General features: G+C 44.1%; 1 protein-coding gene and 1 pseudogene across 2 annotated transcripts in view; both read right to left on the bottom strand.

Moving 5' to 3' along the window:
• Positions 1 to 12882, bottom strand: part of SLC25A37 (solute carrier family 25 member 37) — a 110757-nt gene extending 97875 nt beyond the window's left edge. The window contains exon 1 of the mRNA XM_032288543.1: positions 12136 to 12882. Within this exon, the coding sequence (XP_032144434.1) occupies positions 12136 to 12162 (27 nt within the window). The 5' untranslated portion in view covers positions 12163 to 12882. The remainder of the gene's footprint in view (positions 1 to 12135) is intronic.
• On the bottom strand, positions 7641 to 8229 carry LOC116558496 (annotated as a pseudogene). The gene has a single exon (XR_004272026.1). The product of XR_004272026.1 is annotated as a microsomal glutathione S-transferase 3 pseudogene (transcript).
• Positions 12883 to 12911: the final 29 nt, after the last annotated feature.

Here is a 12911-nt window from a genome sequence, read left to right as displayed (position 1 = left end):
CGGCTCAATGCAACCTCCACCTCTGGGTTCAAGCAATTCTCCTGCCTCAGCTTCCAGAGTAGCTGGGATTACAGGCACTCACCACCACGCCCAGCTAATTTTGTATTTTTAGTAGATACGGGGTTTCACCATGTTGGCCAGGCTGGTCTTGAACTCCTGACCTCGTGATCTGCCCACCTCAGCCTCCCAAAGTGCTGGGATTACAGGCATGAGCTACCATGCACAGCTGATCATACATGTTTAATTACTTTTCATTTCGTAGCTTCTGTGTTCACTGTTAAATGTGTTTTCCTTAATCTTGTCTCCTCCAATCATTTTGTTAGACACTGTGGGCAGGAGTTTTATAATACAACCTTCTGAATCCTCCACAAAATTTGGTGTTTCAGTAACAGAATAGGTGATGAAAATCAATGTCTGCAAATTCCATTTGTGAGTTTGGTCCTCAGCATAGAAGATGTCAGGTGCTGTGATAGACGAGAATGTGTAAAGGTGAATGAATGGAGCTCCAATTCATCTCGAATAGAAGTGAGATACAAAGCGCCTACTAAGTGCCAGAAGCCGTGCCACACACATGACACAGCATTATTGCGTTTTACTCAGGCAATTTCATGAGGCACGGATTTCTAGTTTCATTTTATAAACTAGAAATTTAGGCCCAGAGAAGATTTTGACTAGAAAATAAGAGCCAAAACTCAAGTCCAAGTTAGTATGCCTCTCCTTTTCCTATAAACAAATAAACAAAATAAATTACAGACAAATCAGTTTTGTGTTTTTGTTTTTGAATTTAGTTCTGTTTTTGAGACGGAGTCTTGCTCTGTCTCCCAGGCTGGAGTGCAATGGCCAAGTCTTGGCTTACTGCAACCTCCGCCTCCCGGGTTCAAGCGATTCACCTGCCTCAACCTCTGGTTGATTTTTGTATTTTTAGCAGAGACGGAGTTTCACCATGTTGGCAAGGCTGGTCTCGAACTCCTGACCTCGTGATTGGCCCACCTCGGCCTCCCAAAGTGCTGGGATTACAGGCGTGAGAGTTTTTACTGGAGAAGGTGCCCGTTTCCTTTTGGAAGTCCCCAGAAACAACAAAAGGACCACATTTTCCTTAGGATTGGATCCAGGGAATGAAGGAGCAAAAACTTTCTAGTTTAGTCCTGATGGATACTCCAAGGGAATCAGGCAGAACAGGTGCAGGAGTGGCTGTGTCTGATCTGTTAGAACTCTTGTCACCTCCCTGTCCCTGGTCACAGAGGCACCTCTGGACGGCTTCCTGGGGCCTTGCTGCGCTGCGGCGGAGAGCATGAGCTCGGACACCATCTAGTGGTGAGTCTGAGGCTTCATCGGAGGGCTCAAAGGATCTGGTGTCAACATGCATTCATCATTTGTGAAAAGCTGGGATTCAGAGTCAAAGAAGAGCTGGGATTCAGAGTCAAATGCAATGGGTCCTGAATCCCAGGTCAGAACCCATCATGACATCCCAGAAGAAAGCCACTTGCTGCCGATGATGTGCTCAGATCTATGTCCCGGAGCTCAGTAGCCTCTCTCCACCCATACCCTCACCTTCCAGGCTTCTGGGAGAGATGCTCTCCTTATCTTTGTCTGTATTATGCTTCCATTCATGTTAGTCACAAGTGGAAAAAAAAAAAGCCTCAGCTAATCAAGTCTTGCAACTCCAAGACACCACACACACACACACACACACACACACACTCTCTCTCTCTCTCTCTCTCTCGCACGCTCTCTCTCTCTCTCTCTCTCTCTCTCTCTCTCTCTCTCCAACTCTGGCAGGGTCATTCAACACACAGCCTCTCCGGGGGAACTTTTGCTACATACAAGATCTAGGCAAGCAAAATCCAACAGCCTGGGGAGGCAGATGGACGAGGCTCACCAAGGAGAAAGATGTCCTTGCAAAAAGACACCCTGCAAACGGGGCCTAGGAACCAGGGACAGCCTCCGCAGGTCCACCTTGAGGGCCTCGCTCCTGCTCTCATCCCCTCTCTCTGCCTGATGTCATGCCACGTCATGCCTCTGCCCTAGACCCACCTTCCCACAGTGGCAGGCATTTGTGCCAAGCTTGAAGAAGGAAGGCAGGCCTGGCCCTGGGGTCACAGGCGATGGACAGCCAGCCTGCATGGTATCCCAGAGAGCTTTCTCTCAACGCATCCAGACGATGAAGAGTACTCTGAGCATATACTGATTTTTATACTTGACTCACTCCATCTACTCACTTGTTCTGTAAGTGGATAAATAATATTATATGTTCCATGGATGCATATATATATATATATATATATATATATATATAAAAATTTTTTATTTCTATAGGTTTTTGGGGAACATGGGTAAGTTATTTGGTTACACGTTATTAAGTTATACAAGTTATTAAGAACATGAGTAAGGTATTTCGTTACATGACTAAGTTCTTTAGTAGTGATTTGTGAGATTTTGGTGCACCCATCTCCCGAGCAGTATACACTGAACCCAGTTTGTACTTTTATCCCTCACCCCCTTCCCACCGTTTCCTCCTGAGTCCCTGAAGTCCATTACGTCATTCTTAGGATGCACATATTTTTAATTAAAAAATACATTCCCACTTTAGGTCTTATAGTAGCCAGAATAATCCCTCTCCCCACCTCTCTCACTCCCATGCATGTCCCTGGATCTAACTCTTGGGACTATAATACATTACCTTACATAGCAAAGAAGATTTTACAGATTAAGGTTAAGGACCTTGAAATGGGGAGATTATATTGGATTACCCAGATGAGCCCAATGTAATCACGTTAGTCCTTTAACATCAGAGGACTTCCCAGGCTTTAGGAAGAGAGAGTTGACCATTGCTGGCTGTGAAGATGGAGGAAGAGGGCCAAGCAGCAACCAAGAAATGATCTCTGGAAGTTGGAAGTGGCAAGGATGGTCTCTGAAAGTTGTAAGTGACAAAGAAGCAGAAGCCTGCTAGAGCCTCCAGAAAGATATACAGCCCTGTGGCTGGTAAGACCCTTGTAGACCCATGTCAACCTAAATGTAAGGTAATAAACTTGGGAGACAGACTTTGTCACCTGTCGGGTATGGAACAACTAATGAGAGTGCAAATTCTGAAAGGCAAATTGAGGAGTGAGGAGTTTTCTAGATAGCCAAAAGAGGGGAGATTATTCCAGGCAGAGGAAACCTGTAGATACACAGAGGTATGAAAATAAGGCACATGTGGCCAGGTGCAGTGGCTCACACCTGTAATTCCTGCACTTTGGGAGGACAAAGCGGGTGGATGGCTTGAGAACAGGAGTTCGAGACCAGCCTGGCCAACAAGGTGAAACCCTGTCTCTACTAAAAATACAAAAATTAGCCGGGCATGGTGGTGGATGCCTGTAATCCCAGCTACTTGGGAAGCTGAGAGAGGAGAATCACTTGAACCTGGGAGGCGGAGGTTGCAGTCAGCCAAGACTGCACCACCGTACTCCAACATGGCCAACAAGAGCGAAAACTTCACTAGAAAAAAGGGAGGGATCACAAGAAAGAAGGGGAGGGGAGGGGAGGGAAGGGAAAGGACAATCAGGAAACAAGCAAGTAGTCCATTAAACATGTTAGAACACAGGGAAAATATATATGGGAAGGGTCTGGACGTCAGGCTTAAAAGTTGAAAGCAGCTTAACCACGGCCTTGGGGTGAGACTGGTGTGAAGCCATCCTGCACATGACATCTGATCACCCCACTGATTCTCAGTTGATTTGCTTAGGAATTTCAACCTTAACTTAAGATGATGGAGCATTCAGGAAGAATGCTGAGAGGAAGAATGGGATGTTATCTGGAGTGAGGAAGGAACAGAGAGAGGTCGAAGCCGTCTAATAAATTACCCGCTGCTTCCTGCTTCAGTTTGAATAATTTTAGAAATGAAACAAAAACTATATGAAAACGTGTGAAAGGAAAATATCTTGGGCCCCCAAAATCACTAAGATAAAGGGAAAATTTGTGCTGGAAACTGCTCAGGGCAAACCTGCCTCCCATTCTACTCAAAGTCATCCCCCTGCTCACTGACATAGATGCATATTCTCATTGCCTCCTTTCCAAAGGCATATCAGAAACTCAAAAGAATGCAACCATTTGTCCCTGACCTACCAGTGATCTTGAAGCCCCCTCCTTGCTTTGAGTTGTCCTCACCTTTCTGGATGGAACCAAGGTACTTCTTACATATATTAATTGATGTCTCGTGTCTCCCTAAAATGTATAAAACCAAGCTGTGTCCCGACCACCTTGGGCACATGTCACCAGGACTTCCTGAGGCTGTCATGGAGGCATTTCCTCAACTTTGGCAAAATAAACTTTCTAAATTAACTGAGAGCTGTCTCAGATTGTCTGGGTTTACAAACCAAAATATCATCTTTATCACAGCTGAAGCTTACATTGAAAAATAGGGCTGATATCTGATCAGAACAACAACTTGTGCCAATCATCATGATCAGGAGACAAATTTACCTTGCTTAACCAGGCCAGGATCATAGTTTCTGACTCAAATGGACCAAGTATGACCTAAGTACATTCCTTCAGAAATTTGAGGCACTGTTGCCAAAACTAGAGAGATGGGTCCCAAAGAGCAAAAGCAACCATGTCTGCTACCTTCCTGTGTGTGTGGTGTGTGTGTGTTCACTTACCTATCTTTCACATGACTCCTTTATAGTACAGTTTGATCACTCTGCTTTGATGAGAAAAATTTGGAGGAAACCCAGATTTTCATGTTGTTTTGAACAAGTCACTTTCCCTTTCTCTCCACAAGAACACAACATGAAATAAAAATTCTCTTGACCATTCCTTTGCATTGGGAAGGCTGGGCTCATAAATGAGCTCATGCCTGTAAAGTGATATGATCTCCTGAAGACAAAGGCTATATAAATATACAGGATTATTAGCCAAGCCACTCAAAACCAGTCTGTGCATGAATGGACTGGAAAGCAAACAGGGTCAGGGAAGACTAAGAGGACTCCTCATTTCCAAGGCCCACAGGATTCCTTTGCTTCCTGACATCTAGCGTGGTTACCTCCCCCTAACATCCATACACAGCCAGAAGGGACAGGTGAGCCAATTCAGGCTCCTTGGAATGATGGATTAAAACATTTGGAGAGCAGAATTCTAAGCAATTGCCATATTGGAGGGTTTTCTAGAAAGATAATTAAAGAGAAAAATCATGTTTGGGTTTGAGATACTGATGGTTGTTCATCCGCCCTAATACATTCATCAACACTCCCATCTACAGAAAGAAATCTCAAGTTCGACAAAACAAGAAAAGGGTCTTCTATCTAATGTTTGATTTTTTTTTTTTTTAAGTTTTGTTTAGAGATAGGATCTTGCTCTGTCACCCAGGAGTGCAGTGATATAATCACAGCTCACTGCAGTCTCAAACTTCTGGGCTCAAGCAATCTTCCCGCCTTGGCCTCCCAAAGTGCTGGGATTATAGGCCTGAGCCCCTGTGCCTGGCCCTTATATTTTATTTCCTAAGAAGAAAGAGAAGAAAGGAAAAAAGGAGGGAGAAGAAGAGACTGTCTTAGTTCATTTGTGCCCCTATAATAAAGTACCACAGAGTGAATAATTTAGTTTTTGTTTTTGTTTTTTTTTCCTGAAGGAAGTCTGCCCCATTGCAGGACAGTCTTTCTTTTTTAAATTGTACTTTAGGTTCTGGGGTAAATGTGCAAATCATGCAGGATTGTTGCATAGGTACATACATGGCAAGGTGGTTTGCTGCCTCCTTCCCCCTGTCACCTATATCTGGCATTTCTCCCCATGTTATCCCTCCCCAACCTCCCCACCCCCCACTGTCCCTCCCTTACCCCCCCCCACCCAGTGTGTGATGCTCCCCTCCCTGTGTTCATGTGTTCTCATTGTTCAACACCCATCTATGAGCAAGAACCTGCGGTATTTGGTTTTCTGTTATTGTGTCAGCTTGCTGAGAATGATGGTTTCCAGATTCATCCATGTCCCTACAAAGTGAATAATTTATAAAGGAAAGAAATTTTATTTTCTCACACTTCCGAAGGCTAGGAAGTCCAAAGCAGGTTTGGTGTCTGGTAAAGGCCCGTTCTTCAAAGATTGAGCCATCTAGGTGTCCTCACCTAACAGAAGACACGGCAAGACAGAAAGGTGATGAGTGCCAGGTACTTACAGGGCAGAAGAGAGTAAACACATTTCCTCAAGCCCTTTTATAAGGTCTCCTCTAATCGTACCCATGAGGGCTCCACCCTCTTGACTTAATTAATGCTAAGAGGCAGAACCCCTTAATACTGATCACACTGGCCATTACATTTTAACACATGAAAACTGGGGGACACATTCAGACCACAGCAGAGAGGGAAAGGACAAGGGAGAAAGGGAAAAGCTTACTTCCAGTCTTCTCTTTTGCCTCTTAGAAATTATAGATTTTAGACCTGGAAAGAATCTTAGAGGTCATCCTAGCCATCTCCACGAACCCCTTTCCTTTTAAAAATTATATATGGGTGGTGAGGACCAGTGAGGCAAACTAAAATTTCTAAGCTTACACACTTACACAGCCTATTGGTAGCATAACAGATTTAGGATTCACGTTTCCTGCCTCCCAGCTGGGTATTTTTTTTTTTTGAGACAGAGTCTTGCTCTGTCACCCAGTGGTGCAATCACGGCTAATTGCAACCTCTCCCTCCCAGGTTCAAGTGATTCTCCTGCCTCAGCCTTCAGAGTAGCTGGGATTACAGGCACCCACCACCATGCCCAGCTAATTCTTGCATTTTTAGTAGAGACAGGGTCACACCATATTGGCCAGGCTGGTCTCAAACTCCTGACTTTGTGATCCACCACCTCAGCCTCCCAAAGTGCTGGGATTACAGGGATGAGCCACCGTACCCGGCCCCACGCTTGCTACTGGTGGGTGCATATCACCCACCAGTCAACATATATTTTTAAAGACCTAACAACAAGCAACAAAATATCCAACCATAATAAATTTAAACAAATAAAAAGCTTATTTTTGTTGCATAACAAGAAGTCAGGAGGTAGACACAGTCACTGGTATTAGTTCAGAGGTTTAATGATGCCATGATGGACCCAAAGAATTCTTTCAATTCTATTGTGTTTGTTGTTGGCTCTTATCTACGTGACTGTTGTCTCATGGTTGCAAAATGGCCACTGTAGCTCCAGGTATCACATATTTTTTCAATATTTCATTTAACACTTTTAAAGTTCCATGCATGTAATAAGGCACTTTGATTTTAAAACCATAATAGCTGTATTCTTTTGTAGATGCTCCATCAAACTGAGGAAAATCATTCCCTTTATAGTTGATAAAGGCTTTTTCTAAAAAATCATAAATGGGTGTTGAATTTTGCCAAATATTTTATTACATTGACTGAGATCATATGAATCATATGAATTTTCTTCTTTATTCTGTTTATGTAGTGAATGACATTGATTGATTTTCAAATGTTGAGCCAGCTTTGCATTCCTCAAAAAAAATCTCACCTGGTAATGCCATCTTGCTCTTTTCAGATGTTGCTGGATTTGATTTGCCAATTTTGTTTTTTGGGTTTTTTTGTTTGTTTGTTTGTTTTTTTTTTTTTTTTGGTATGAGGCAGATGCCATATAAGTTTATTATATTTAGGAAAAAAAATATAACTGGAAATAAAGGTAAGTCATTTGAATGAGAGTTCTGAAAGCCCTATAATCTTTAATGGCAGCATTTGGATCCACTGCCCAAGCCACTTTTAACCCAACCAAGATGCTGGAAAGCAGAACACACGGTTGTGCCCATCAAACCCAGGAGGGCGATGGACCCCAGGGCTCCTCGACTACGCTTGCTGGGGTCTCCCGTGTAATAGCCATAAGCATAAAGAACTCGTCCAACAATCCAGGCCAAGCCCAAGCCAGACGCAATACGCGGGTGGTAAACACCTCCAACAGCTAGAAAAAATAAGAAGGGAGGATAGGCTTCCAACGTGTTCTGGTGGGCTCGCTGAATGCAGTTGAATAGGTGCCCATTTTCATGGTCCGTGCTGTACATGGTAGGATACTCCACTTTGTACTTCTTGCAGGCCTTGGAAACATTGAAGGCTAGGTGGGCCACCATGATAAAGCTGGCAGCGCCAGTTAGAAGCGTGAAACCATATTCCTTAGAGAGGACAGCCATCTCGTGTCTGGATCACCTACGAACGGCTGGTGCAGAACAAAACTGTGCAGTGCAGTGTGGGTGCGGCGCCCTCGCCTGGAGCGGGGCTAGGCGGGGCAAGGGCGCCGTTTGTTTGTTTTTTTGAGATGGAGTCTTACTCTGTCACCCAGTCTCTATGCAGTGGCACAATCTCGGCTCACTTCAACCTCCACCTTTAAGCAATTCTCCTGTCTCAGCCTCCTGAGTAGCTGAGATTACAGGCGCCCACCACCTTGCCTGGCTAATTTTTGTATTTTTAGTAGAGACGGAGTTTCACCATATTGGCCAGGCTGGTCTCAAATTCCTGACCTCTGGTGATCTGCCCGCCTCAGCCTCCCAAAGTGCTGGGATTATAGGCATGAGCCACTGCGCCCAACCTGGATTGGCCAATATTTTGTTAAAGTTTTTGCATCCATGTAAGAAATGAGGTGTGTGATTTTCTTTCCTTTTTATATCTTGGCATCAGGATTATTCTAAACTTACAAATTAAAAAGTGTTCTCTCCTTCGTTTTTTCAAAAGAGTTTATATAAAATCAATATTATCTTTCTTAAATGATTGATAAACATTTACTAGTGAAACCATCTTGCTCTGGAATTTTCTTCTAGGGACCTTAAAGATATGGGGTGATTCAAATGTTCTACTTCTTCCTGTTCCAGTTTTGGGAAGTTGTACTTTTTGAATATTTTTTCCATTTAATGTAAATTGTTGAAACTGTCAGCATAAAGTTATTCATAATGTTTTCTTATATTTTTAATTTCTGTGTATCAGTAGGGAAATTCCTCTTTTATTCTTGGTATTTGTTATTTGTGTTTTTTTCTCCTGATCAATCTCACTAGGAATTTAGCAATTTTGTTAATATTTTCAAAGAACCAACTTGTGAGTTGGTTAATGTCTCACATTATTTTTTATTTTTATTTTTCTCCTATTCACTTTGGATTTAATTTGCTTTCTTATTTGAACTTCATAAGGTGGAAACTTAGATAATCGATTTCAAACCTTTTTTCTTTACTAACATAAACTTTTAAAGCTATAAATTTCTCTTTAAGGACTGCTCTGGCTGCATTCCACAAATTCTGATGTAGTTTCACTATCATTCTATATACAGTGTTTGTTTGTTGAGACAGAGTCTCGCTCTGTCACCCAGGCTAGAGTGCAATGGCGTGGTCCTGGCTCATTGCAAACTCTGCCTCCCGGGTTCAAACGATTCTCCTGCCTCAGCCTCCTGAATAGCTGGGATTACAGGTGCCTGCCACCACGCCCAGCTAATTTTTGTATTTTATTAGAGACAGGGTTTCACCATATTGGCCCGGCTGGTCTGGAACTCCTGACTTTGTGATCCACCAGCCTCAGCCTTCCAAACTGCTGGGATTACAGGCGTGAGCCACCGCACTCAGCCCAGTGTTTTCTAATGTTCTTACAACCATGCCTGGCATAAAGTACTTAGTGAGTGTTCCCTACTGTTAGCTCCAGTATTTGTTTCTCTTGTTAACAAGTGAGAACAATCCCCTTCAGAGCCTCTTTGCTGTTTCCACTGACTGAAATACTATTCCTTCATATAGGCCAGGAATTCTAATAAATTTCCATCCCTTGTGCAGGTGTGGCCTCAGACATCACTACCTCAAAGAAGCGTTCCCTGATGAACCAGACCGGAATGGTCCTCTCATACACTAAGTCAAATAGAGACCACAACCATCCCCAAAACAATTCATGTCTGCCCAGAACCCATGAATGTAACCTTATTTGCAAATAGAGTCTTTGCATATAGAATCAAGTTAATATGAGATCATAAGATCACACTGGAGACCAGGCACGGGGCTCACACCTGTAATCCCAGCACTTTGGGAGGCCGAGGCCCGCGGATTATGAGGTCAAGAGATCAAGACCAGCCTGGCCAACATGGTGAAACCCCATCTCTACTAAAAATACAAAAATCAGCGGGGTGTGGTGGCGCACACCTGTAGTTCCAACTACTCAAGAAGCTGAGGAAGGAGAATCACTTGAACCTGGGAGGTGGAGGTTGCAGTGAGCTGAGATCGCACCACTGCACTCCAGCCTGGATGACAGAGTGAGACTCCTCAAAAAAAAAAAAAAAATCACACTGGATTAGGGCGAGCCTTAAATCTGATATGACTGGTGTGTTTATGAGAAGAAAGAAACTTAGAGACAGAGACCCAGACACACAGAGATAACACCATGTGACAACAAATTCAGAGACCAAAGTGATGCCTCTATAAGCTAAGGAAGACCAAGGATGGCTGGCAGCCACCAGAAGCTAGGAAGAGGCAAAGAAGGATCCTCCCCTCAATCTTCAGAGACAGCACGGCCCTGCTGACACCTTGATTTCAGGCTTCTGCCACCTAGAACTGGAAGACAATCAATTCTCCTGCTTTAAGCCACCCAGTTTAGGGCAATTCGTCACTGCATCTCTAGAATGTAATACACGAAGTTACATGTTTCCATCCTATCTAATATTTTTCTTTCCTAGCTCTTATCAGATTATTACATATGAATTATCTGGAAATATGAATGGTGTGATAAGACATACTAGTCGGGCATTTTTTCTCTCTCTCTCTCTCTGAGACGGAGTCTCACTCTGTTGCCCAGGCTGGACTGCGGTGGCACAATCTCTGCTCACTGCAACCTCTGCCTCCTGGGTTCAAGCAATTCTCCTGTCTCAGCCTCCTGAGTAGCTGGGATTACAGGCACAAAAAGACACCGTGCCTGGCTAATTTTTGTATTTTAATAGAAATGGGATTTCGCCATATTGTTAAGGCTGGTCTTATACACCTAACCTCAAGTAATCCACCTGCCTCAGTCTCCCAAAGTGCTGGGATTACAGGTATGAGCCACCATGCCCGGCCTAGTCTGGCATTTCAGTAGAGCCCTCCTTAAGAAAGACTATCATAACCCGGCCAGGCTCGGTGGCTCACGCCTGTAATCCCAGGACTTTGGGAGGCCAAGGTGGGTGGATTTTAAGGTCAGGTGATCAAGGCCATCCTGGTCAACGTGGTGAAACCCTGTCTCTACTAAAAATACAAAAATTAGCTGGGTGTGGCAGCATGCACCTGTAGTCCCAGCTACTCAGGAGGCTGAGGCAGGAGAATTGTTTGAACCTGTGAGACAGAAGCTGCAGTGAGCCGAGATGGCACCACTGCACTGTCAGGAGTTCAAGACCAGCCTGACCAACAGAGAGAAACCCTGTCTCTACTAAAAATATAAATTTAGCTGGGTATGGTGGTGCATGCCTGTAATCACAGCTACTCAAGAGGCTGAGGCAGGAGAATTGCTAGAACCTGGGAGGCAGAGATTGCAGTGAGCCAAATAGCGCCGTTCCACTCTAGCCTGGGCAACAAGAGCGAAACTATGTCAGAAAGAAAAGAAAGAAAAGAAAGAGAGAAAGAGAGAGAAAGAAAGGAAGGAAGGAAGAAGGGAGGGAAAGAAGAAAGAAAGGAAGAAAGAAAAGAAAGAGAAAGGAAGAAAGGAAGAAAGAAAGGAAGAAAAGAAAGAAAAAGAGAAAGAAAGAAAAGAAAGAAAGAAAGAAAAAAAGAAAAGAAAAGAAAGAGAAAGAGAAAGAGAAAGAGAAAGAAAGGAAGGAAGGAAGGAAGGAAAGAAAGGGCTACCATAACCCCAACCAGTGTCTCCAATGGTAAGGATTTTGAAAGGCTGATAATTTTAAAGGAACCTATCCTTAAAATCACAACATATCAGTGGCTAGCTTCAGCTTCTCAATGCTGGCCTTGGATCACAGGATTTTCTAGTGTGTAAATTATCCAAACGAGTCATCTCTTATAGCAACAGATTGTCAAAAAAAAAAAAAAAGACACTGATGCAGGAGTCATGTGGAGTGGAGTCAGAAACATTGGTTCTACTCTCCCCTCTGCCGCCAGGGAGTCTTGGGCAATTCACCCCACCCCTCTGGGTTCCAGGCTCTTAACTGTAAAAGAAGGTGATTGGGGCTAGACAGTAGAGTCACTTTGGCTCTTACCTTCTGTGGCTTCATGGTTTCTTCCATGAACAGTAGCTGAATCCAGCAAGAGGAGGTGACCCAGGCAGACCAAGAAGGATTCTGCGTTAAGATGTAAAACTACCAGTTCTGGCTAAGCTTGTTTGATCAATGGAACGGAATAGACGTTTCTAGGGCTCTTGTTTTTAAAAATGTTCTAAAGTGGCTGCGTGGGCCGGTCACTTCCTATCTCTGGCCCACAGTGCATTCCTCTGTATAAAAGGACGGAACCCGGGATTCCCAAGGTCTCTTCCAGCACTCAAGTACAAAGTTCTGTAACTTCAAAGCAGTTTATTGGTAAGCCAGAGAGAGGCCTTGAGCTAGTATAGGTCATGGGGTCAGTCTCAGGACCGCTCCTCACTTTCTTTCTTCTCATAACCATTGCGTGCGCTGGGGGGGGATGGGGCAGGCTGTCTCCCCCAACGCAGGCTCTAACATATGCCATTGGCGGGCAAGAATTAAATTCAGGCTCTACCTCTCACGAATTCGTGAGAGACCTCAAGAGGACTGAGTAAGTGTGAGCCTCCGTTTCCCCACCTGTGAAACAGGGAGAGTTACCGGCGACGGTATAAAAATGTAAAGCGTTGAGCAACAAACGCTATTTTCTATATCCGTTAGGAGCACTAAGGAAAAATAAACTGTGGTGTCCTAAGTACGCTACGGTTCGCTAGTGACCAGACGAGCACCACGCCACAGTACTGGGTGCCTCCGTGGCGCCACTCCCACTTTTCTCACGCACTGCGCGGTGGCGTGGCCGC

The sequence above is a fragment of the Sapajus apella genome, unplaced genomic scaffold, assembly GCF_009761245.1.
Source record: "Sapajus apella isolate SASKATOON/1434 unplaced genomic scaffold, GSC_monkey_1.0 scaffold21, whole genome shotgun sequence".
Taxonomy (NCBI): domain Eukaryota; kingdom Metazoa; phylum Chordata; class Mammalia; order Primates; family Cebidae; genus Sapajus; species Sapajus apella.
The sequence above is the reverse complement of the archived record's forward strand: the minus strand, read 5'-3'. Positions and strand labels throughout refer to the sequence as shown.